Source organism: Centroberyx gerrardi, chromosome 4, assembly GCF_048128805.1.
Source record: "Centroberyx gerrardi isolate f3 chromosome 4, fCenGer3.hap1.cur.20231027, whole genome shotgun sequence".
Lineage (NCBI taxonomy): Eukaryota > Metazoa > Chordata > Actinopteri > Beryciformes > Berycidae > Centroberyx > Centroberyx gerrardi.
In genome coordinates this window covers 23,702,737-23,725,833 of record NC_136000.1, presented here as the reverse complement: position 1 = coordinate 23,725,833, position 23,097 = coordinate 23,702,737, and the positions used below count along the sequence as shown (strand labels likewise).

At 45.6% G+C, this 23,097-nt stretch overlaps 3 protein-coding genes across 5 annotated transcripts in view; 1 reads left to right on the top strand and 2 right to left on the bottom strand.

Moving 5' to 3' along the window:
* Positions 1 to 456: 456 nt before the first annotated feature.
* ribc2 (RIB43A domain with coiled-coils 2) lies at positions 457 to 3,494 on the top strand. Its single transcript, XM_071896880.2, has 7 exons — positions 457 to 585; positions 685 to 766; positions 1,262 to 1,582; positions 1,720 to 1,838; positions 2,768 to 2,995; positions 3,109 to 3,275; positions 3,414 to 3,494. The coding sequence occupies exons 1-7, from the start codon at positions 469 to 471 to the stop codon at positions 3,484 to 3,486; spliced, it is 1,107 nt and encodes a 368-aa protein (XP_071752981.1). The 5' UTR covers positions 457 to 468; the 3' UTR covers positions 3,487 to 3,494.
* A 353-nt stretch (positions 3,495 to 3,847) lies between these two features.
* ada2a (adenosine deaminase 2a) lies at positions 3,848 to 12,210 on the bottom strand. Of its 3 annotated transcripts, none has more exons than XM_078283218.1 (10): positions 12,121 to 12,210; positions 10,982 to 11,341; positions 9,510 to 9,729; positions 7,644 to 7,857; positions 7,339 to 7,466; positions 7,073 to 7,163; positions 6,670 to 6,778; positions 6,053 to 6,210; positions 5,662 to 5,864; positions 3,848 to 5,516 (listed from the first exon to the last, which is right to left on the bottom strand). In XM_078283218.1, exons 2-10 carry the CDS (start codon positions 11,283 to 11,285, stop codon positions 5,426 to 5,428), a joined length of 1,518 nt encoding a protein of 505 aa, XP_078139344.1. In that variant the 5' UTR covers positions 11,286 to 11,341; positions 12,121 to 12,210; the 3' UTR covers positions 3,848 to 5,425. The 3 variants fall into 3 exon arrangements, with proteins under 3 accessions (XP_078139344.1, XP_078139345.1, XP_071752950.2); XM_078283219.1 differs by having other exon boundaries at positions 10,982 to 11,376; positions 12,121 to 12,175; XM_071896849.2 differs by having other exon boundaries at positions 10,982 to 12,194.
* A 4,218-nt stretch (positions 12,211 to 16,428) lies between these two features.
* The window catches only part of cecr2 (CECR2 histone acetyl-lysine reader), a 37,204-nt gene continuing 30,535 nt past the window's right edge, over positions 16,429 to 23,097 (bottom strand). The window contains exons 13-21 of the mRNA XM_071896844.2: positions 22,814 to 22,940; positions 21,567 to 21,946; positions 21,221 to 21,361; positions 20,223 to 21,036; positions 19,285 to 19,628; positions 19,005 to 19,245; positions 17,534 to 18,944; positions 17,159 to 17,229; positions 16,429 to 16,964 (exon numbers count right to left, since the gene is read on the bottom strand). Coding sequence (XP_071752945.2) covers positions 17,178 to 17,229; positions 17,534 to 18,944; positions 19,005 to 19,245; positions 19,285 to 19,628; positions 20,223 to 21,036; positions 21,221 to 21,361; positions 21,567 to 21,946; positions 22,814 to 22,940 — 3,510 coding nt within the window. The 3' untranslated portion in view covers positions 16,429 to 16,964; positions 17,159 to 17,177. The remainder of the gene's footprint in view (positions 16,965 to 17,158; positions 17,230 to 17,533; positions 18,945 to 19,004; positions 19,246 to 19,284; positions 19,629 to 20,222; positions 21,037 to 21,220; positions 21,362 to 21,566; positions 21,947 to 22,813; positions 22,941 to 23,097) is intronic.

Genomic DNA, 23,097 nt, shown 5'->3' with positions numbered 1-23,097 from the left:
GAGGGCAGCGCGAACAGAGCTTTCACAGTTACTCAGTGGCAGATGTTGCAACAAGAAAAATCACTTCCAACATGTTTATCCTCTCTGAAGAAGCAAAGATCCTGTTTAACACAGGAAGCAGCAGGTTTTCTGGGAAAAGTGGTCTTCATTTTGAGAAACACCAGCACTAATAAAACTGGCTTGAGATAGAGGCTACCAATTGTCTCGACCATTGTGCCATTTGTTTACAGAAATTACACTATCATTATATTATATTGGTAAAATGCTGCAAGTAGCACCTTTAACCGTTTTCAGTGGCCTCCAACGTGACTCAGCCAATCAGCGCCGAGGACAGGCGGACGTTGACGAAACTCTGGTTTCTTAGCAACCAATGTGTTTGGGATTTGAGTGTGTCCTTTTGTCTCACTGAAGGAGTGGGGACTTTTTTTTAACAAATTAACGTTAAATAAGTAGCTACAATTCGTCAAAATGTTTAACGTTGAATTGCTCTCAGACCGCGTTGCTGCGGCAAGTCTGGAGAAGCGTCGCAACAGAGAGATGCAACGGCAGGAGAGGATTTTTAACGCCAAAGTTAGAACAACTGGGGTAAGTGTTTCTGCTACAGACTGTCTGTAGCCGCTTAAACGTGTATAAGGCAGGACCTGCACCTGCGTTGTGTTGCCGTGACCGTGGTCTGTTCTGTAGATTGACAAGGAAGCCCTTGACTGTCAAGTGAAAGAAAAGGAGAAACGAGCCGAGGCGGAGGAAGAGTCACTCAACGCGTGTGGTAAGTGTGAATAGTCGAGGTGTTTTCTTACCTGACCGCAGAAAACCTTAGGTGATGTTATGTAATGAACATGCATCATGAATAGGCTACACTCACTACTTGTAACGATAGCTAGTGAGGAAAGGGTTTCAGGTGGCTTGCAAATTATCACAAGGTAGCCTACTTCTGAGGACATTTTGTATTTTAATACCCAAATACTTGACAAAGATAAGACAAAAAAAATTAGCATGTAAAACAAAAAAAGCCTTTTTAAAGCTACTTAAACAGCATGATGCTGTGATAGTTTCCTGATGAGACTATTCTCAAATTAAAAACAGGCTGCTAACACCAGGATTAATCATGTGGCCTCTACTTGGACCAGTTGGCTGTTTAATTAAACACACCCATTAATGCCAGTATTTTGTGTATTCTGATGCCTTTTATTGACAGGGCATTCGTAATCTGTAATGAATTGCATGTTGACGTCTGTGTGTGTGTGATATGTTCTCCGTACAGCTGCAGATATGCTGCATGATAGCAAAGCAGCTTGCCTCCTCAACAGCCGGCAGGTGAAGGAGGAGCGTGTGATGGAGAAGGCCGTTGCCCAGTACCGACAGCACTTCCAGCAGCCCTGGTCCCAGCGGGAGCATGACCTGAACGACCCCGAGCGCTGTAGAAACACAGACAGAGACGGTGCACAGATGATGCCCCCGGGCCTGGTGGGCGAGGACCCGGGCAGCAAGGACAGGCTGAAGAGACAGAAGGAGCAGCTCAGAGACTGGCTGGTCCAACAGCAGTATGAGCGAGCAGCGGCCAGGCACCAGCAGAGGCTGGAAGGTAGGTTAGCCTCAACAGGCAGCGGATAAGACATTGGCTGCTGGAGTTTAGGGTTGGTCCACATACGCACACCTGCAACCCCCCCCCCCCCCGCCCCCCCCAAACTCACTTCATATTCTCTCTCTCATACTCTTCAGAGCAGCAGTATGACCAAAGCAGAGTCAACTTGGACAACAAAGCTCTCCAGCTTGAGAAAATTGAACAGCAGAGGAGGAAAGCCGCAGCTCTCGCTACTAAAGACTACAATCTGGCCAAGGTGAGTCACTCTACTGCCTGGCAATCTTTAATTTTCATATTGACATGTTTATAGTCTCTGTCAGTAGAGAGTGGTTAAACCTACTTTGAAATAATGGAATAATAACTTCAAAGGAATTTAAATAATGGAATAATAACTTCAAAGGAATTTAAAGGAACAAAGTAGCCTACAAGTTGTACCCAAAGCCACAATTAAGGTATAAGTGTTTTGTCTGAGGTTAAAGCACTTAGTTTTAACATAGAGGTTATTTGCCACTTAATCACCATGAAAACCAGAATATAAACTAAGCTGGGAAGACTTTGTAGCGTTCTGATTTCTACTTCCCATTCATTTGAATGAGGCCACGAAAATAGACTCAAAACTGACATTTAACATGTTTGTGAACAGATTCAACAACAGATCCCACTTTTAAGACAATAAAGCAATCTTGGGTCCTCCGTCATTTTGTATTTCTATTATTGCTTTATACTAAAATTAGTATTTAAAAATAAAAGTAGATCCGGTCTCCCAAACAGGAACTATATCTCCTAAATGGTATCCCTCCGCTATGTTCTCTTCTATCAATAAAAATGCTATTTGGCTAAATTATGTTCTAAAACGTTGGACCCACAGTAAAGTAAAAATAAGTAAGTAAAAATCCAAACACTACAAACTCGTCCCAGCTGCATCTGATGTGCCGATTAGTTTATATTCTGGTTTTCATGGCAGTCAAGTGCCAAATAACCCCCATAACTCCCAACTAAGTGGAATATTGTTTTAAGATCAACCGCTTGGTTGTCTTAAACATACTGTCTAAAATGAAATGTTTCTACCTACACTCGTCCATTGCAAAATTATACACATCACCATGGAAAGTGACATATTCTTGCCTAACAACACCTTTTATGAGCATCCCCTTTTTATTGGGTCTGGATGGGGTGCGGTCCCAGTGGGGAAAGACTGAGGAGCGGCGGCGTCGGGAGCGGGAACGTGATGACGAGGACAACCAAGCGGACATCCTGAACCACCTGCAGGGAGAGCTGATCGGTGAAGACGCAGCACCCGTCCTGGGCGTGCTGGGAGTGCCTTGTCTTCGGCCCAGCGTTGACAAGAGGGCCCCCCCTCAGAGCCTGGAGCAGGTCATCCAGTTCCAGAAGTATCAAACGGAGGAGAAGAAGGTAGAGCAGGAATATATCACGCTCAACCATACACATACACTCTTCTGCCTCACTAAAAAGGGAGTGTGTGTCAAGGCATCAGCTGTTAGCGTGTGTGTCTGTGTTATCTGTAGAGGATAGAGTCGGAGAAGAGGCAGGAAGAGGAGAGACAGGACCGTTTCCGCGTGGACTCGGCCCGGACCGCTCTGCTACTAGAGAGGCAGCAGGCGAGACTCAACAAGCAGCTGAGACGAGACCTGGACAGCACCAACGCCAAACTGGCCGAAGCACAGAAACAACAGTCAGTAACTCGGTGTACTTGATATAAAACGCACACTGTCTCACTCACTTATGCACACATGCAATCATATACATACTACCTCACTCAAAGTATTGTCTCACACACTCTTTCTGAACGGGTGTCATTTTGTCATTCAAGGGAACAGGCCCTTGAAAAGAGCTGCAGCCCCGACGACGGCTTCTTCACCAAATTCAATACCAGCAGCCGATGATGGGTGACACACTGTGCACTGAATACTGGATCATTACCATGGATAAGTATGGATCATTTTGTTACATGGGAAAAACAAAATAAATTGAACCACAGCAGTAAAATATTATGTTATCAGTTAATGTCAGTTGTTGTCAGTCAAGTCTAATGTTATTTTACATGATCTCACATTTTGTTGACGACAAAATGACGATGTGTAGTATGGACTGCAGTAGTAGTGGATTATGTTATTTGTGCTTATGAAACTTGGCTATTGCTTAAAGAAATCAGAGGCACAGATGACATACTTTTTTACAATAAGAGTTCATTTAATTTATATGAATATAAATAATTCCCTCCTTTGTTAGTTTCCAATATCTGTGTAACCAGGAATTTTATATCTAGCACTGCTCCCTTGAGCAGTGCCAGATAATGATTAGTAAACAATGATTAGTAAACAGGTTTTGCAGACTTCATGACTGATTGTTGGGCCCACCCAGCATACCTTTTAAATCACCTTCTGTTGATAGAATCATTCTCACTAGGCTGTGTTCACACATAGCGTTTTTTGATGTGGAAAAAGCGCTGCCTGAAGCGCTTTTTGTGAGGAGAAATAAAAAGCGGATCACGGCAACGTCACCTGACGTTAGCTGAGCAGCTGCTAGCTCACTAACCAGCTGGTTCACTTCTAGCAGACAGAACAGTGTTGTGCAACAAGCAAAGGCTTACCAGATATTTCCAATACATGTCCAGTATAATCCATACTGCCTTTATGATCGCTGTTGCGGTAACGGAAATTCACTTATTACAACGTCCAATTTCTCCACCGGCACTTTCACTTTCTCCATATTTGTTGTTGCTATGGGAAACGGCCAGCGTCTCTGTTATCGCAATTGGTTGGCTGGAAAAAGCGGTTCACGTCACCCGGCGCTCTTCTGAAAAGTTGAACATTTCTAAACTTTTGAAAGCGCTCCGCTCTGACGAAAAAAACGCAGCTGCAGCGCTTTTCGGGAGCGGCTGCCTTTTGTGCGCCTTGCGGCCGCTTCCCATTGCTTTTAATGAGAAAAGGGCGCTGGTGGTTGGGGAAAAAACGCTATGTGTGAACGCAGCCTAAAAACACTGTCTGCTGATAATACTCATAAAGCACGTCTTGGCTCTATCTTTGTCAAAGTTCATGTGCACAAATCTACACTGAATCACCCATGGTCATAGAGGTAACAAGAACGCTACTCTGTTTCACCTTATGTTTTCCATTGAAAAAATATTGTTTTATAGAGTTTATGACATGATCAGTGTGCAGGTGTGCTGTAATGTAGTAGCAAAACGATACAGTCTACAATGTATGAATTCAAGTAAAAAATCCTTATCTTCATATCCCTCCGCAAACACTTTTTCAAAGCCCAGAGGTTTTCATACCCAGTCAGCTATCAGTTCTCACGTCACAAAAGCAAACAACAAACATTCCCCAAAGATAAATCACTCTGCATTTAAACCAGTAAACAATGCTGTTTCGTACTGTTTCCACCTGATTCATCAATTAAAGTGCAAATAAAATCCTTTGCAAATGATAAAAGCTATGTATAATGAAATGCTTTTGATTGAAACTGTTTCCTTTCACAAGTCCTTGTGTGGTTAAAGTAATGGCCCTCCGTTCAGTGGGAGCAAGCTCAGACGCAGGAGTGTTCTGCTCTGATTGCACCTCTGGCTGTATACAGCCAATTCCACTGGGGGGCGATGTGGGCCAATTTCATATCATCTAAAACCGGCTTTGTTGTACCTTTTTATATGAGTGCTTGCCATAGACTTGCTTGCCTACGCAGCAGTATTTACATTTCCCATTTCCATTCATAATTAAGGCTATGCCAAAAGTCTTTCCTTTCTCAAAGGCAACATGAAGGCATGATAATGAAGTCTGAAGTTTGCCCTACAGACAACGTTATAAAAAAGCTCCAGCACTCGATTTAAAAGGAGTTTTCAGAGACAAACTTATCCCATTTTCTCTGCCACAGAACCATGGCTTTCCCTTGCTGCTCTGGAGACAAAGAACTGTACCTGGAAAACAGAAGGGGAAATGTCAGAGAGCAGCCATTTCAGACACACGCACACACACACAGCCAAATGCATGTGTGAGCACTCAAATACACAACTAAATTGTCAATTGTAAATCCCATCTCTTGATGTCTCAGCTGAGCCTCACCTAATAGAGTTCATGGCCAGCTGTTTGAGAGAGCCTATATTGGAGCTCATCCCCCCAAAGCCCACGAACGCCTCGTAGAAGTCGTAGGAGAGGCCGGAGGCACCGAACATGGCAGGGTCATCAGAACTGATCACCAGCGGGTGGCCCTCTGACATCAGCACAGCTGCAGGGTGGTTTCGCAAATCTGTTACCAGCTTCAGCACCTGAATGGTGACAAGAAAGGAGATTTTTACTTGTTTACAAGCCGTTACTTCCATTACAGCCTTGAAGCCCTAATATGAAGTTGGTTTGGGATGTTAAAAATCAAACTAAACCTATATAGCGATATCATCTGAACTGAACATTTAAAGTATTATTAACACACAGTATGGTTCAAAAGATGACGGTGTACCTGGTTGGAGATGGGACACACCTCCACAGCAACCCCTCCCTTCCTGGACAGATCCTTAGCCACCGGGTGGCGAAGTAGAGCAAATCCATGACCGATGCGCGAAGTGTTGAACAACAGCGCATCCAACAGGTTCTGGTCCACCTCTGTGCCCTGAAGATCTACATGTACATGTGGCAGAGAAACAGTAAATTCATGTAGTTGGATTGTTACTATAACACATAGACTGATGGTTCTCCAATGATTTCAGGGCTCAGGACCCAAAAGAGAAATTTAGTTTCTCGTCCCTGGACCCAGGCTCACTGAAGAATTTATTACTTTGGTCATGTGGCAACCCACCTGAAACAGGGCTGCACCTCATTTTGAGTCACAGTGTATGGTTTAATACATCAGGCTATAGATGCAGCCTTACATATACTGTATATCATTCAATCCAGAGAGCAATACTCATTTAGGACATGGTTTACGGTTTTATCTGGGCAAAGTTCATCATCACTACCCACTGAAATGCTTAACAACATGTCTGTGTTAACTATAGAGCCACATAAATGAGGCTATATGTGAAATGGATATAAAAACTGAATGCAACAACATTATACATCAGGAGTGGATGAGCTCACCAGTCTCTCCAGCATGGAAGAAGAAAGGGAGAGTGACCCCTCTCTCTGCTGGCAGCGACAAGGCCTCTCTGAAGTACCACAGGGATCTGCCACTGTCCTCACGGCCCACCTACACATACAGAGGGAAAGTCAACACTTTTTCAACAAATGGAGAAGCCATGCGATTGCTACAGCCATTTTAAATAACGTTATGTACGTTTTGTTTTCATTAATTCCGATGCAGTTGTGATAAAGTCGGATGAAACTTCAAGAAAGTTTGATTAGCAGCATGACAAGTGAAATTTAAAAGCATCTAGATTTTTTGTATCTGTCAGTATAAATCATTGCCACTGCTACCTCTACTGTTGCTGCTGTTAGTACAAATACTACTGCTATTACGACCTTAACTGCAGCTGTCTCTCACCAGGTCAAAACCAGCCATGATCTCTGGGAAGTCTCTCTGCAGCTTCATCGCCTCCTCCACAGCCGCAGTCACCATGGATGCATTCAACCCCCTGAAGGACACAGACCCAATATATGGCTGTCAGCATGGTGTAGACTGTTGTAGTGCCATCATGGAGGGTGCAATTCAGACTAGGTGAAATTCAGACCAACCCCAGCCTGCATGTTGGAAATGGTCTTTCAAAATATTAAAGGTTGGAGGATGTTGGCTTCATTCATCGCACTCACCTGTTGACTGTGAAGATGATCCTTGCCCCAAAGAAGTCTGGGTGCTCTGCTACAAACTGTCTGGTGATCTCCTGGTAGGTCTTCAGAGTCCAGGCTCTGTCATGGGTGCTGCCATCCAACTCGTATGTCTGAGCACCAAAACGCATGACGCAATATTGATCACAATTAAAGAAATGAGGAAATGATGATGAATTAGCAGACACGTGATTGCACTGAGCTCATCAAACAAGAGAGAAAAAGTATGTGTGTGGCATTTTCACACACACATGTAAACATATGTACTGTATGTATGTACATATGTTTACCTCTGGGAGTAAAGCCCGCAGCTCCAGATACATGACGTTGTCCATGTAGAACTGGGCGAGGCCTTGGTAGTAATAGTCTCTGAACACAGGAGCGTATGTGACCAGACCCCACATTACGATGAAGGCCTGCTCAAACTTCTTCCACACCACATCCTGGCTGGGGTAGGCTGCCTCTGGGTCCTGGTCAGTGAAGAGTGTCAGGTTGCCCATGATGCTGCGTACACGCACGGAAAGACATGGGTGTGACCATGAATATAGATCAATGGAGAATAACTCTTCCACTCTGACAAGCTTAGGAACAGGAAAGATTGTGTAAGTGGCGTTTCAGGGCCTCATAAACTCTAAGTGTAATTTAGGCTACGTTCACACTGCAAGCCTTAGTGCTCAATTCGGATTTATTGCTCAGATCCGATTTTTTTGTTTGGCTGTTCACATTATTTTTTAAATGTGGCCAATATCAGATTCCAGTGTGAACTGGTCACGGTCCTGAACTGACCCACATGCACAAAAGAACAATAACAAAGACGTCACACGCAGCACGCTGTCGTACGGAAGTAAACATGGAGGCCACTGAAGTCAGTGTTTACGGTTTCATTTATAAGTTGATGTTCTTCTGTGGCCCCGTTCGGCCATTTGTTTCGATATGCTGTCAAACACAGACCGGTTACGATACGACCCCTCAAGTTTTGCTTGTACAGAATTACAGAAATACTTATGAGGTCTAACACCTCACTGTCCCTCCACTGACTACCTCCATCGCAGCTGTCTTCCATGTTTGTATTCACTGAGTGACTCCCGCCAGCGCAGAATTGTGACGAATGACGATCTAGAGTGACGTAAAAGTCGCATAAATTCCGATACGACTGTTCAGACTGAGGTCGCATTGCAAAAAAATCAGACCTGTATCTGATTTAGGACCACATATGAAAGTGGCCCAAATCAGAATTGAAAAGATCAGATTCCATGTGATTTGTGCTGTTCACACTGTTATGAAAAAAACATATCTGAGTCACATATGAGCAAAAAAATCAGATTTGGGCCACTTTTGCCTGCAGTCTGAACGTAGCCTTAGAGTCGTCGCCCATTTACTACTGTCCACGTCTGGTTTACAACTCCGCCAATCATTTTGCAATACATGCCGTATGTGATTAGATTTTTTTTTTATTTACTCGTATTTTGTCATTTTTTAAATACAAACTTTATGGTGTCAAACCTATCTTGAAATGAATCGCTGTCCTAGGTAACAGACTTCCTAAATATAAAGACATGGATATGACAGTAAAGTTTTTCCTGGAGGAGTCTTCCCTTTCTTCTTGTGGGTGTCAGGTGATTGACAGTGATATAGTGCACACACTGATATGAAAACACTCTCTCTGGGAACAGTGAAATAACAATAAAACAGAAACTTTGACTAAACCAAATCGATGATTGCTGTAATGGATTTTCAAGTCTGTGAAAGTTGTTTTTCATACTGTACAAAAATGAATGGCAAACAGCTTCTTCTGAAGGGAGCAAAACAAGCCCTGACTTCTCCAACTATGCTGACTGTGTTCAGACACCACCAGGAATAATGTAAAGGAGGGAGGCAACCTAGATGATTGGCAAAAAGTTGGCACAAAGTTTTAGAATGCAATAAAGTAGCATGTGCTGGTTGTGTCTTTTCCTTTCACCTCCCTTGGACATGGACACACAAACAAAAGAATGCAGACAAAAATTGTGCTTCAAAAAAACAAATGTAAGAGTGAGATTATGGGCAGATCTATTGCTTTGGGAGATTAATTGTTTTGTGGCCTGTTTTCTATTCTATTCCATTCTATTATATTCTATTCTTTGAATGAACCAATTACTACTACTAGAATACGTTACCTGTTGTCTAGGTCTGTGGTATTGACCATCTTGGCCCTGAGGTTTTCCAGCAGCGTCCAGGGAGAGCAGTGGGGTAGAGGTTTGGGACAGCTGGACGAGAAGAGGAACCTGATGGACTGGTCGTCAGTGAAGCACATGTAGCAGTGGGGTCGGTAGGTCACGTTCCTCACTAGCCACTCCACCTCCACCATGGACAAGTCGTGGACATGGAGGACTCCCCCTGAAACAAACCTATGATTAGATATCTTACAGCTAGAACACTGTCCAGAGACTGGTCTGTTGGGCAAAGACCTACAACATTAAAGACATCATCAAGTTTGACTTGACTAGGCATCCACCTGCTCAAAAAGTGGAGGGAATCCATCATTAGAGAGCTTGGGCTGGCAGTCAAAAACAGTGTTGATTACCAATGTGGCAGAGGTCTTGAACGGCTTTTTGTCTGAAGCAAGGACAGGGAACACCACTTACACAGTCTTTCCTGTTGCTAAGCTTGTCAGACTGGAAGAATTATGCAGCACTGGAGAGATGAGGTTGAATCCTAAGACAACCCATTATGGCCCAGATGGTATTGTTCCCTGTCTACTGAAGGAATATGCCATTGATCTGGTCCCTGTGCTCACACAACCTGATGAACTGCACCTCTTCACTGTGTCCTGTGCCTGACTGGAGGACCGCAAACATCTGTCCTGTCCCAACAGTCTCTAACCACAGCATGATAAGGGATTTAACATCTTGTCTAGGTCCAGGAGAGGTTTGTGTTCAAGGAGGTTCATGCCATAGAGATAAAACTGTCTCATTATTATAGAGCTTGGAGAAGAGAGAGAGCTGTAGCAAATGGCACATTCAACACATGAAAGGACGTTGCATTGGGCCTGATGTTGTATCATCCTATCAGTTCCTGCTGTATATGTTCACTTTGGCTATTCATAGGCTATTCTAATAACATTGGACTGTCCAGGGCCGTAAAGCTGTCTGACATTGAAAATGTCTGATATAGAAAAATGTACTTATTGTAAGTCGCTTTGGACAAAAGCGTCTGCTAAATGACATAATGTAATTTAATAATAATGGAAGCCATGAAACTACAGGAATAGGTCAACATGCTTTTAAGTTGGTACAAATCTGACTGCAAATCTGTCACTAGAAAAATCTTCATAACTACTCCCTGGGTGGACAAGTCCAAATTTGGGGGTTTTCCAGCTAATTCACAACCCCCACACTGGAAAGACACTGTGACAGCAGGCCACTGTCAGACTAGTCAAGGGAGAAAGGACTGGACAGCTCATTTGGAAGCAGAATAATATTTCACAAACAGAAGCAAGGACTATTCAATTGAGAAATGCCACCATACCCACTGGCATTACACTTTTTAACAATGAGTGATTTCAATCGTTCAAGCCTGCTGTCTGTCAGTACCTGAGCAGAAACAGACAACCTGGACTCAACTGACCGTGTGTGTGCATCACAGCTACCTTTAGGCATCTTCTGCAGCAGGCTGTAGATGGGACTGTTCCTGATGAGGTGCCTGGCCTTGAAGAAGTGCATGGCGGGTGGGAAGTCCGCTCTCCCCATCTCCTCCTTCTTCAGTTTGCGTAGCTGAGCGTCCAGCCGCTGCTCGGCCTCAGACGGCACCACCTGCCCCCCAGTCTGCATGGAGGCCTCCAGCTGCATGAGAGCCTCCCTGTGCCTGGGGTCAGGGACGGGCACGGCCGGGGTCACACAGCACAGCAGCAAACACACCACGGCCACATGGTGGCGCTGTCGCCGGACTGCCATATGGTCAAGGATCGGCTTCGCCAGTCTTTCACTGTGGTTGGGTACGGCTGATAAGCCTGATGAGAGAAAACAGAAATGGGGAACAGAAGGTCTGAAAGAAAGGTCAGAAGAAGAGCTCAGTTTCGAGAGTCGCAGGTGACAGCTTTGCTACACAAAGAAAATGAAATGGGAAAAGCCAACCAAGTGCTTTCAGTTCCTCAGCAGTTGGTTTTAGCATACGTTAATACTTACCGTTATTCTACACGGAACACAGAAAATGCAGGCTTAGGACTTTCAGTGTATGACTGATAGGCCTACTCATGTAGAAAACAGAGGACAATAAACAACAAAACAGCTAGAATAGGAGCCTGAACGCTGGTCAATGAATTCTTCATAGAATTGAGAGCATTTTTTGTCTTATTTTTCTTTAAAATATCAACCAACTATATTCGCATACTTTCATCTTACTTATCATCTAATAAATGTGAAAAAACGTTATTGCACAATGGGATTCATTTACTGGTGCCTCGACAGCTGTTCGCGACGATTTAGTAAACAACAGTCCAGCTGAGAGCCACACAACAGCGACACACGACAAAACGGATACGGGGCTGTTTTTTTTTATCATATAAATTAGTTTCTCACTGCAGTGTCACGAAATACAAACAAAGAACAGCGTTATACTGTAAGTTACAGTTAAGATTAGCTATAATCGCCGGTTTGCGACTAATATCGTTGTGGCTGTGAACTAACATTTTCCGGTTGTTAAACGAAACTATTTATATTAATGTCTGTTGCCGTTTGATTTTGATGAATTTGTGTGTCTAGAAATCTGTCACTTCGCCAGTGAACATACCTGTCCTGCGAATCGGATAAATATAACGTTACTTGCTGCCTTGGTTAAAAACAGCTCCAACGACAAACGTTGAGCACTTGTGCTGCCTTCAAGTGCTGTAGGAAATATTGTCATTTCGGGTTGTACGTGCATGAACGACCCAACAAAGTGCTGGGAAATGATACTTTCAGGGTTTTTTTGTTTTTTTATTCCCCCGTTTTTCCTTTTTAATGCAAAAAATAAATGTACGTACAAATACTCAGACACAACAGTTCAGTTCAAAGCAATATAAAAAAATTAATTAAAAAAGAGAAATGGAAGACTTAAGCAAAACATTTCACAATACATTTTTAGAGTAGGCATTTTTTTCATCAGTTTAAGAGACTCAACGTAGTTTTCAATTTGAATAAATAATTTAAGACATGGGTGTAACTGGAAAAATTGACTTCTGGATATGAAATTTTCCTATGAAGTGACAACTTTGTAATACTCAAGTTTCCAAGATGTGACGTTTATGGGGTAAAGAAGGTGGCCTATGTTAGTGTGTATTAGACGTCCGCACGGAGAAATACCTTTTTGCCATTTCTCAGCTACTTTAGTGTGTTAGGATAATGACTAATTATGAGAAACGCAAATCAGAGAATGGAGGTGGGAAATAGTTTGTGGTTGATTCAACTTCAATCTGATATTTACAATACGAGTTTACGAGGAGTCATTGAACGCAGCATAAGGAGCACTGCTGCTTCCTTAAACACTGCGCCGCGTCACGTCGACGTCACTGACTCCTGCAGACGTGAGATATTATAGGTCAGCGAGAAGAGTCGGAGGAGGAAGGAGCGCAAACGAAAACAGACAATCTGTGGAGGGGTGCGCGTCAAGAAGATAAACAACTAATTGAAGCCGACGCTGCGAGGCGCTACAAGAGATTAATGCATTGTGTTGAAGCGGCCCACTTGTTTTGTCTGTTTGCATTTCATTAGATGCAGCCTTTCAGTTTCTTTAACGGATTATAGACACATGCCCCATTATCACGGAATAGTGCGCCCTTGTCTTATGTCTCTTCATTCACAAAAGTGTTAATTAGAAAAGGGAATACAACTGTAACTGACTACAAACTCCTGGTCAAAACAATGGGGGGAAAACAAAATATATGGGGGGGGAAAAGCAAAAACATGGAATAATGGAAAAATATTTCCCTTTTTGCCGATAAAACATAATATTCCTATGATAATAAAAATATCATACCTTTTCTAAAACCTAACCAGTCTTTAACTTCTCCCTTTTTTTTCCTTCAAATTCAGATACTGTAATTTCTTCACTGAAAATGAAGGGACCACCCTAAAAGAGAGCAAAACATACTCTTGTTCAGGAAAAGTTATTTATTTCTAAGAAATGTACAGTATAGAAAATACTTCGGTCCATTTCCAAAATAATCTATGTCAGTCAGATAAGAACTTGTAAACGTCACATAAAAATGAAACATACAGGGTCTTTTTCAATGCCACCATGCTACTGAGGTAAAAGTCAACTGCTTAAAAATGAAAACAAAAACATCCCAAAAAAAACAAAAGAACAGACAGCACATTTATATTAAAAACAAGTCAAAAAAATGTACAAAAATTCTTAAAAGAGCAAATAAATATGATTCACATTTAATCACAACTAGATGGTTTTCACTAGTGCAGAGAGATGACAGCAGAGTAGAAGTGAGAGTGAAGTGAGAGTTGTATACACACTTCCAAATCATCTGGTGCAGAACCTACACACCAGAAATACACACACATCTGTACACCATAAGACAGTATCACAACCTCACAGACCTTTAAAAACAACACTGTCCTTCATACACTGGACAGCACAAGTGAACACACTACCTCCAAGACGGCCTCGTCTATCAGGCCCACTAAACAATGAGACAATTCCCTATTTTAGCAAAATAGCAAAACATCCTTGTACAAGTATTGTGTGACACATTTATAACATTGTCTCACAGCTTCTAGCATTTTCCTATTCCATCATCCTTCCTTAAATGTTTCCTTACAATGCCTTAGGTATCTATTACTAAGGGCATTATAATGCTGCCAAACTCTATGCTGCCTATTACAAACCTACACTGTATAACAACAGGAACACTGCCTACAGTTTGTCTAGTTTCAACAAACTCGGTGGGCAGGAAGGCATGCAATCTGTACAACTAAAGACACCAATACACCGAGTCCCATGTCAGACATATGATGTAATAATATGCCCATTCATCACACTCCAATAATGAAGAGATTAAGCAACAGAACTCACAGAAGTAACCTTAGAATCAAAGGACAGACCCATGAAAAGGACAATCTACACTTTCAAGGGTTGCTTCTTTTACAGAACACACACAGTCACTCAATGACGAATGGAAAGATGAGTAATCACATGAAAGCATCTCATTGAGAAGGTCAGTCAGTACCATGATTTGGCACGGCAACCTGACACACAAGGTTTTTCTCCCAAGACGGTAAGGTATTGTAAGGCCATTTCATTACAAATTCTGGAAGCCTAAAACTGGAAGTGGTGCTAAAACGACCAGTTGGTCCTAAATTGTTGACTTACAGGAGTCTGGCAGAGCAAGAGAAAAAGTGGAGGGACTTAGTGGTTGCCACTGGCTGGCTATATGAGGTAGATTCATTTGCTGCCATCACTAAACTGCACCAGTGGGGCTCACAGGTGCAACATTGATATGATAAAGTGGGGGAAAAAACTTCCACAATCCACACCGGTTATGAGAACATACAACGGTTGTTCTGAGAGAAATCATCAGAAGCCAAAATTACTTGTGATGACAAAAGCTATGACATCAAATGAAACAGGAATGTAGATTAACTCAAATTAGATCCATCTCACATCCAATAAACTGATGAAAAGGAAAAGCGCTCCCAAATTGCAGGGCAGGCTTTGCTTCTTGATAAAAAAAAGCTGTCAAACAGGTTGGCAGTGAGCTAGGCCAAACATTGTCACAGGACTGATAATACAGACTCTTAAAAATTCAACAGGTTCTTCACATAAAACTGAGGTGGAATAATTTGCCACAATTCCAGTCCTATTCTTCCTTGTGTTGCTCCTCCTTCAAATAATTCAGAAAAATACCCGTATATAGAAACTGTACACCCTGAGGATACATTTAGTACACTGAATTGGGGAAGAAGAAGCACTCGAAGAAGCAACCACGCAAAGACCCGGGCTGTGAATGAACAAAGATGCTCAAAACAATCTCATAAGGAGCTACAGTGGGACAACAATTGTAGGTGGAATGGAAAAATGACATATTAAAAATAAAACAGCAGGATTTGAAGGTGGCCATGACAACACTGGAGGAGCAGAGTGTAGTATACAAATAGTTGATTCTAGTTCATGTTCATTCTGTGTATGTGCATATACCAGCTAGCAGGACATGTCGCCTTGGGAGAATTTCAGAATTCCCTCTTCTGGGACAAGAGGTAAGTCAGCTACAGTGAAGAGTTTTACTTAATATATATTCATATATATATGGTAACAAGTACCAACTTAAAATGAGACGATCCAAGGCCACTCAATTCCAGGATGTCTAGATTAATAAAATCCCTAGTGCATTGCAGAGTCAGATACAAACAGCGCCCTCTTTGCCAGTCCCTCTCTGCTAGTCAAAGACATTCTTAAACGATGAAGGCAGCTTTGAAAGATGCATATATGTTTACCCCAGAACTAGAGCAAGACTGTGTTTCAGTTGGGGTGGAAATGGACAGTAACTGGGCCTATTTTCAGGACGGTTTTTGCTTCAGACAGATGATCAGTGTCTTGTCCTTTCACACACGGCTACTGTGCTGTACTCACATTATTGTCTACTCATTCACACATACATTCAACAAGGAAACCAAGGCAACTGCAAGGGGCCTGTGAGTCGACAGGGTTAGGGTGACAGTCTCATAGTACCTCCTTTTCTACACCTGAGTTTAAAAATATGTTTGGAACAGAAGATAGTAGTTAAAACATCAGTCCCTCTCCTCTTAATCACCAGTCCTCTTTCTCCTCAGTCCCGTCAGTAGACTTCCAGTGAGAGCTGGCTTCAGGTCCATCGAGCGCTACAGTCAAGAAACAAGATGCACAAGCCGTGCTCAGTGACTAAAACTGAACTCTGATTTGAGTTCATCCATGTTTTGATTGATAGGAGAGGAGAAGGCTGTCCAGTGTTCTTGAAGGCCGGGGCCCCTATTTGTGGCAGGGTGGCCTAGTGGTTAGAGACTGCCTTTCGACTGGAGGACCCAGGTTCAAGCGCCCATGTTGGCAAGCAACTGCTCTAGACACTGGATCCCTTCCAGCTCCAGGAGGCTGTTCTGCAGACGACCCCGTGCTCTGACGTCCCTGTGCAGGGGGGGGCAAGCGAAAAGAGAATTTCTCTCCAGGGGTCAATAAACTATCACATTATTACTACCACTGTTATTATTATAATAATACCAGCTGCCCGGTTGGATCTTAAAGTCCAGTGGTGGGAAAATAGAGCAGAGTTTGTCCAGCGTATACAAATCAATAAGAGATTTACGTGGAGTAAAACCCTACAGAGGTTCTAGAAAAAGTATTTTATCGCCCTCTACTGTCTCTGTCAGCCCAGTCAGCATGCCCACACTGTCATCCTTTTGGCTCCGGTGCTGTCACTGTCCATTCTAGTGTGAGTAATATTTCCTGGTGCATCATGACAAATTCAAACAGACAGAGGGACATCACAGAGACTTCATTTTGTCCCACTGCACAATCCAGATCAAGGCTGCACAGCACAGTCCTATTCTGAGGCTGTCGTAGGTTGCTGACAGGTGGACACTGCTTTGTCCAGATGTTCCTTGATAATCTTCAGCCTGAAAGAAAAAGAAAAACAATTAGTTTCACATCCATAAATATCAGGACATTTAGGATTGGCACACAACATGGACTCTACAGGCCTACTGACACCTTTATGATAAGTAGCAGGTGATTTGTTCAAATTTAATGGGTTAGATCTGTGCCACTGTATGACACACACTTCCTGATCTGCAAAGGCATTCTCACTCACTCTGCTCATATGGTGCTTGTCACACTCCTTGTTTACTGCTAGGACCACCGGGAGCAGCCATCATCTGCTGCCTGTGAGACAATCATCAGACAGATAGACAGACAACAATGAATAAACCACTGTTAGGGTCAGCTTCTCACTGTAACCATCACCACCTCCTCCGCCTTCATGGACACAAATACTAGATGTGAATGAATATGCACTTGATTTACAGTTATTTTGACTGTGAAACAGACAAAATTAAGAGGTCTATAGTAGCTCAAATAAAAAAAGAAATCATATTGACACAAGACTACACAAACAGAAAGCATAATATCAGACTACAAAAAACTATAAACTACATGAGAGCGATGAGCCACTGATGAGCCATTTTACCCCGGGTGTAGGAAGTGTTCTGGTGCGAGGCCTCTCTGCTGGATCATCATGCCCTGGAAGTGTCCGCCAGCCCGGGGGTGACGGTACATGGTCATGCGTGTCTGGCCCGGGGAGTAGGGCAGCTGCTGGGGCCTCTGCAGCGCTTCCATCAGGTGCGGGTGGGGTCTTTGGGCAGCGTAGTGTCCCGGATCCGGGTAAGGCTGGCCAGGGTAAGGGGGTCTACCAACTCCGCCAGCCCGAGCCATCATGTGGGGTGGAGGGACCCCACCGTGCTGCATCCCGGGGTGCACAGCACGAGGGTCATACATGAAGCCAGACGCCATGTGTGCAGCAGAGGCAGCCGGGTGTTGCTGTTGAGGTGGCTGGGTGCTACGGCGACGGGCGGCGGCATTATGGCTGTCGAGGTCCAAGATTTCTTTAGGGCTTTCAGGCTGCTCTGAGCTCTCCTCCATACGGGCTTGCTTTGCCGGGCTGCCACCGCCGGCCTGCTCCTTGCCTTCACCCCTCCCCTCTCCTGGACCTCCAGGGTGCAGCCCTGCGTCAGACACAGGGCCAGGAGACACCAGACTAGCACCGCTGGAGCCCTCTGAGCCCAGTGGTGACAGACTGCTCTCTTTCAGCCGCCCGTTGACATTGGCACTGGCTACAGGTAGGTAGGCGTTAGGGGGCATCGGGTGGCGAGGCTGGTACTGAGACCGATGCCAGTCCTCTGAGGGGTAACCCCCTCTACTGTTGGCCTGTCCATGAGCCTGGGCTTGGAGATGGGGCTGGGGGTAGTAGTGTTGCTGCTGGTACTGAGCAGGTGGGTACATGCTGGGGTGGGCCTGAGGGTGCTGTTGGCCTGCCATGTGGTAGGGGTAGGCAGCTCCTCCTTGCTGGTGGTAGGTGGGGTAGTGAGCAGGGTTGTGGTGGGGGTTAATGGCCTGGTTGGGATAAGGGTGGTGAGCTGATTGAGGCATGGGCCTGGTCATGGTTTGTTGGCTGTAGTGTGGATGCGGAGGGCTTCCCATGCCATACTGACCCATGGCTCCATTCTCCTGGCCTTGGGAGTGAGGAGGCATGGCTGGATTGTGGCCAGGCATTGCCCCCCTCGGAGCCTGCCTGCCCTGGTTACCACCCACCAGCTGTGTCTGATGGGGATTGGGGCTGAAGGCCTGCTGCTTATAAATACCATTGGGAGGCCCACATTTCATCATGTTGTGCTGCGGAGGACCAGCGGTGCCTACAGAGTCTGGTCGACTTGTAGGCTCACTAGGTCTCTGATCTCCACGGTCTGCTGGACTAGGCTGGGGGGGTAGTTGGGGGGTAGGGTGGCTGGGGGGCAGAGAGGTGAGAGGGGCTGGCTGAGGATGACCGGGCTGGGCTCCTTGTGGGGCGCCCTGCGGCATCCCATGCATGGGGCTGGTCTGTGGAGGACCACGCTGTGGGGGGTCATGAGGGACATGATGAGGAGGGGGAAGACTTTGAGAATTCTGTTGCTGCGTGTTCTGGGTCATCTGCTGGGAAGAGTTGTGAGGGTGATGTTGAGGAGGGGGACTCTGACCCGTCTGAGGTTGCTGCTGCTGTTTGTGTATGTTCTGTTGGTGTTCACTTTGCTGATGCGCATTCTGCGTGTGAGGTGGGTTGTTCTCCAGCATTTGCCGAGGGGGATTCTGGGATGCTGCAACATGCGGTGGCGGTACATTCTGTGGAGGAAGTGCAGGGCTCTGAACCTTTTGCTGAGGGCTGTTCTGTGAATGTTGAGGGGCCGCGGGTGTAGAGGGACCAGCAGGACTGTTGTTATTGCTGTTGTTGAGATGTGATGAAACAGTAGTGGGATTACTGGGTTGAGGGGGGCAGTGGCTGGTAGATTGTCCCCGGCCACCCACCTCCTGCTTGTGGCCCTCTGTTGAACTCTGTGGGAGCCCTGGTCCAGACGGATGCTCCTGTGATCTGCCCCAGTTAGGAGTTGGTGCGCTCTGCAATCCCTCTGCTGGCCCACTGTGCTGCTCTGCGGGGCTGGGGATGGACGGGCGCTCTTGGTTGCATGAGTTTTTGTGTGATGAAGCTTGGTCTGTGTTGTTTTTGGCAGCCATTTTGGGCTTTGATGTTGAACCTGTTGACACACAGAATTATGGAAGTGTAGTTAGCACTGAGTACATTGAATGCAATGTACCATGTTAACATTATAGAAAAGGTACTGAAAAGAATATGATTCAGATCAAGAGGACAAGAAAAGCAACAACTGAGTATAAATATACTGTTCCAGCCCTTTGCATAAAGTGTGCCAAAGTAATACTTGTCCAAACTAATGAAAAGAAAAACACAAAACTCTAGCAAATGAAAATCCTGATCAACAACGTCCTGTTCCTATTATTTTACACAAAATATGTGAACACATTCATGGACTCACTAGAGAAGCTAAACTGATGACATGTCATGTCTGTTCTACCCTCAAAGCAACCAGCAAGACATTTCACCAAACTAATGAATATTCAATTTGCCACTTACTGTGAAAAATAATTAAAATCAAATTGCGAGAAGCAGAGGATACAGAGGAGGGGCAAGGACTGGGGCTGTGTTGATTAACAAAATAACACACTACGTTCTGGAAAGGAATTCTCTGTGGTAAAACATTAGATTGCGCTTGGGTTCCTTCATGAGCAATGCAGACGGCTGTTGGAAAGCTAGGAGAGAAGGTCAGGTCTACCTTTGGGCTGCGTGTCTGTCTGTTGGGAAGGCTGACTGTCTGGTCCATTGTCTCTGGCAGGACGCAGCAGCTGAACCTCGGGGGTAGGAGGGGGCTGCTGAGAGGGGTGAGCTGGGGCGCTGCCAATTCCTGACGGGGGCCCAGGCTGCTGAAAGTTGCCCATGTGCTGACGAGGGGTGCTGGCAGGGGGTCCAGAGGAGGCTGACAGCTGCTGCAGGGCCAGCATCTCTGGGCTCTCCAGCATGGAGGCCAAGCGCGGCCTGCCAGAGGAGTCTGGGTGAGGCACAGGGGGACGTGAGGACATGGGCCCTGGGGAGCTGACCGCTGCGGGCATTCGGTATTGGGCGTTGGGAGGAGGGTGGGGGTATCCGGCAGCTGGTTCCGGCCACGGTTTATGCCCCATTGGAGGTGGGACCCCACCTAAATTGTAGTTGCGCTGGTTCACCATACTGGGGTCCTGCATGCACGGCCCACTGGGTCTCTCCTGGCCCTGGGGATTCATACCAGTCCACATGTTGGATAGGCCCATGCCGGGAGCCCCAAAACCTGGGTAGTTGTGCTGGGGCGGCCCCTCGGGGCCTGAGAATCGGTTGCCCATGGGGTGCATGGTGTGGCCCTCTGGACGCTGACGGGATGGGTACATGCTGGCTTCAGGAGGGGGTCCAGGCTGAAGGGCCACAGGACGTGGGCCCAGAGAGGGGCCATGGGTGGGTCCCATGTACGGGTGCTGCTGCTGGTGTTGGGGCTGCAGTTGGTGAGGGTCTGGACCCATTGGATACCTAGGACCCATGTGGTGTCCATCACCCATCCGATGCTGGAATAAAAGATTTTTTAAATCAGTATACTGATCATGACAGGGAATGCTCAAAGTAGTAGTACAGTTTTCATCACATGCAGTCTTTCAATAAAAAATGAACTCAAGCATTGGTATAATGTATAATGTTTGGCGCAGGCATTTTCTATAAAGATACCATGAAGGTGCCATTGTGCCAGCATACCTGCATGTTAAAGTTGTGGGGCATGCGGTTCAAGTTGGGGTCTCCATGCCTGGGTATGTGACCAGGGTAGACGAAGCGTGGATCCATGGCCATTCTCTGGGCATACATGGGTGGACCATGGGGACCAGGGGGGCGGTGGAGCTGGCAAGAGAACAGAGAGAAGTCACTATTGCAGTTTTTATCCTAAATTTGAGATGGATATCAGGAGGCAAAGACAACAATTATGGAAAAGAAAAAGGAATTTTCACATACTAGTACTACTAACATATCATGACTGATAACTGGCAAATAATGTGCATAGGTGAAAGAAATTATGAGGAATTTTTGACAACAATCCTGTAGTTACCTGTTGTCCTGGGTGGTACATGCCTCTCATGTCTCCTTCATGGATGTGCTGCTGGCTTGGAGGCAGGCTGTGTGGGTGAGGGGGGCCATTGGCCCAGTGAGGGGGAGGGAGTGGTCGGGCAGGCTTGTTGCCCTCCTCCTCAGTGGGGGTGCTGCCCTTGCCCCCCTGGGAGTTTCGTTTGCGTTGGGCCTGCTCCGTGGCCTTGATCAAGCTCTCGGGCCCTGCCAGTTTGCTGCCACGGCTGCGCTTCTTTTCCTTGCGCTCCTTGTCTTCATTGCTGATGTGGAACTCCTCGTCCGTGTCGCCATCCTCCGTAGGGAAGTGCTTCAGTAGCGCCCGGCTAAAACACCGTTCCAGAGACTCCGCCATGATGGTGTACTCTGGGGAAACACACACACAAACATTCAGGCTAAGTTCATATGTTAGTTCACCGCTGCCCATCGCTGTAGCACCCACCATAGTTCAAAACAAAATGCTTACACACCACCACACAACCATGTCCTCCACACCCCCATGAATAAACACACACAAAAACAGGTATGGCACACCCTCACATATGCATCCAAATAACTTCATGCCACACACATACAAATCACTCCCTCCCTCCCTCCCTCCCACACACACACACACACTCCCTCACTCCACCTCTCCATCTCTCAGTCACTCCCTCACACTCAAACACTGCAGCCCAATCTGATGCCACGCACCCTTAGACACACACTCACTCCTCTGTTCTCAGGCCAGCGCTGGCCGGCTGACCAGGTCAGAGGGCGTCAGTTGACCCCTGCTCCTCCAACCCCTTCCTCCTCCTCCTGCTCCACCCCGGGCCCCCTTACCGCTCTCCTCCCCCCGTCCCTGGGGAGAGCATTCAGTTGGATGGATGGCTCCAGACAGGGGGCTTAGGGGCTGGAATGTTTCTCTGGCACTGCAGGGCCCAGAGCCCCCTGAGCACTGGAGCACAGCTCAATCACTCCCCATTAATCACTGTCAAGGCTGCCCTGGCCCCGGCCCCAGCACAGCACTAGGTCCGGCCCTCTTTCTTTTGCTCTCTCCCTCTCTCACTCCCTCCCCAAAAAAAGCATATGCACTCTAGTCTCACCACATGCACTTACTGAAATTAATTTTGATCTCTTGCTCATATATTGAGGCCAAATGCATCCTAAAATGATTTTTGGCAACTGTTAATGGAGGCAGAGGGACTTTGGGGGGTGGAGTTGGTTGGTGGTGGGGTGACTATGTTCATTTACCACTGTCTTCTCCATTGTACTCAACGCAGTTTTCAAACATGAGCTTCACGTCGGCAACAAACTCCTCCTTGGCAATGTACTCCCCATCGTTGAGCTTCTTCTCAATGGTGGACAGGTCCATGGGAGTCTGAGTGGAGTGACAAAATAGTAAAATGTCAAACAATTAAAAAGGTCAAGCAATAAATCATGTGTGAAAACAAAGGAAAGAAACCACTAGTTGAACACACAGAGTAGGATATAAACCACACACTCACAAACCAAGATGCATTATCTCGGAAACACCA

Excerpts from the sequence above, each read along its gene's own strand:
- ribc2 (XM_071896880.2), top strand. The coding sequence starts at position 469 with ATGTTTAACGTTGAATTGCTCTCAGACCGCGTTGCTGCGGCAAGTCTG. Across the intron at positions 586-684 it reads CCAAAGTTAGAACAACTGGG|ATTGACAAGGAAGCCCTTGA; the intron begins GTAAGTGTTTCT and ends TCTGTTCTGTAG. Across the intron at positions 1,839-2,767 it reads AAGACTACAATCTGGCCAAG|TGGGGAAAGACTGAGGAGCG; the intron begins GTGAGTCACTCT and ends GTGCGGTCCCAG.
- ada2a (XM_078283218.1), bottom strand. The coding sequence starts at position 11,285 with ATGGCAGTCCGGCGACAGCGCCACCATGTGGCCGTGGTGTGTTTGCTG. Across the intron at positions 7,467-7,643 it reads TGCGGGCTTTACTCCCAGAG|ACATACGAGTTGGATGGCAG; the intron begins GTAAACATATGT and ends TTTGGTGCTCAG. Across the intron at positions 5,517-5,661 it reads CTGGCCATGAACTCTATTAG|GTACAGTTCTTTGTCTCCAG; the intron begins GTGAGGCTCAGC and ends TCTGTTTTCCAG.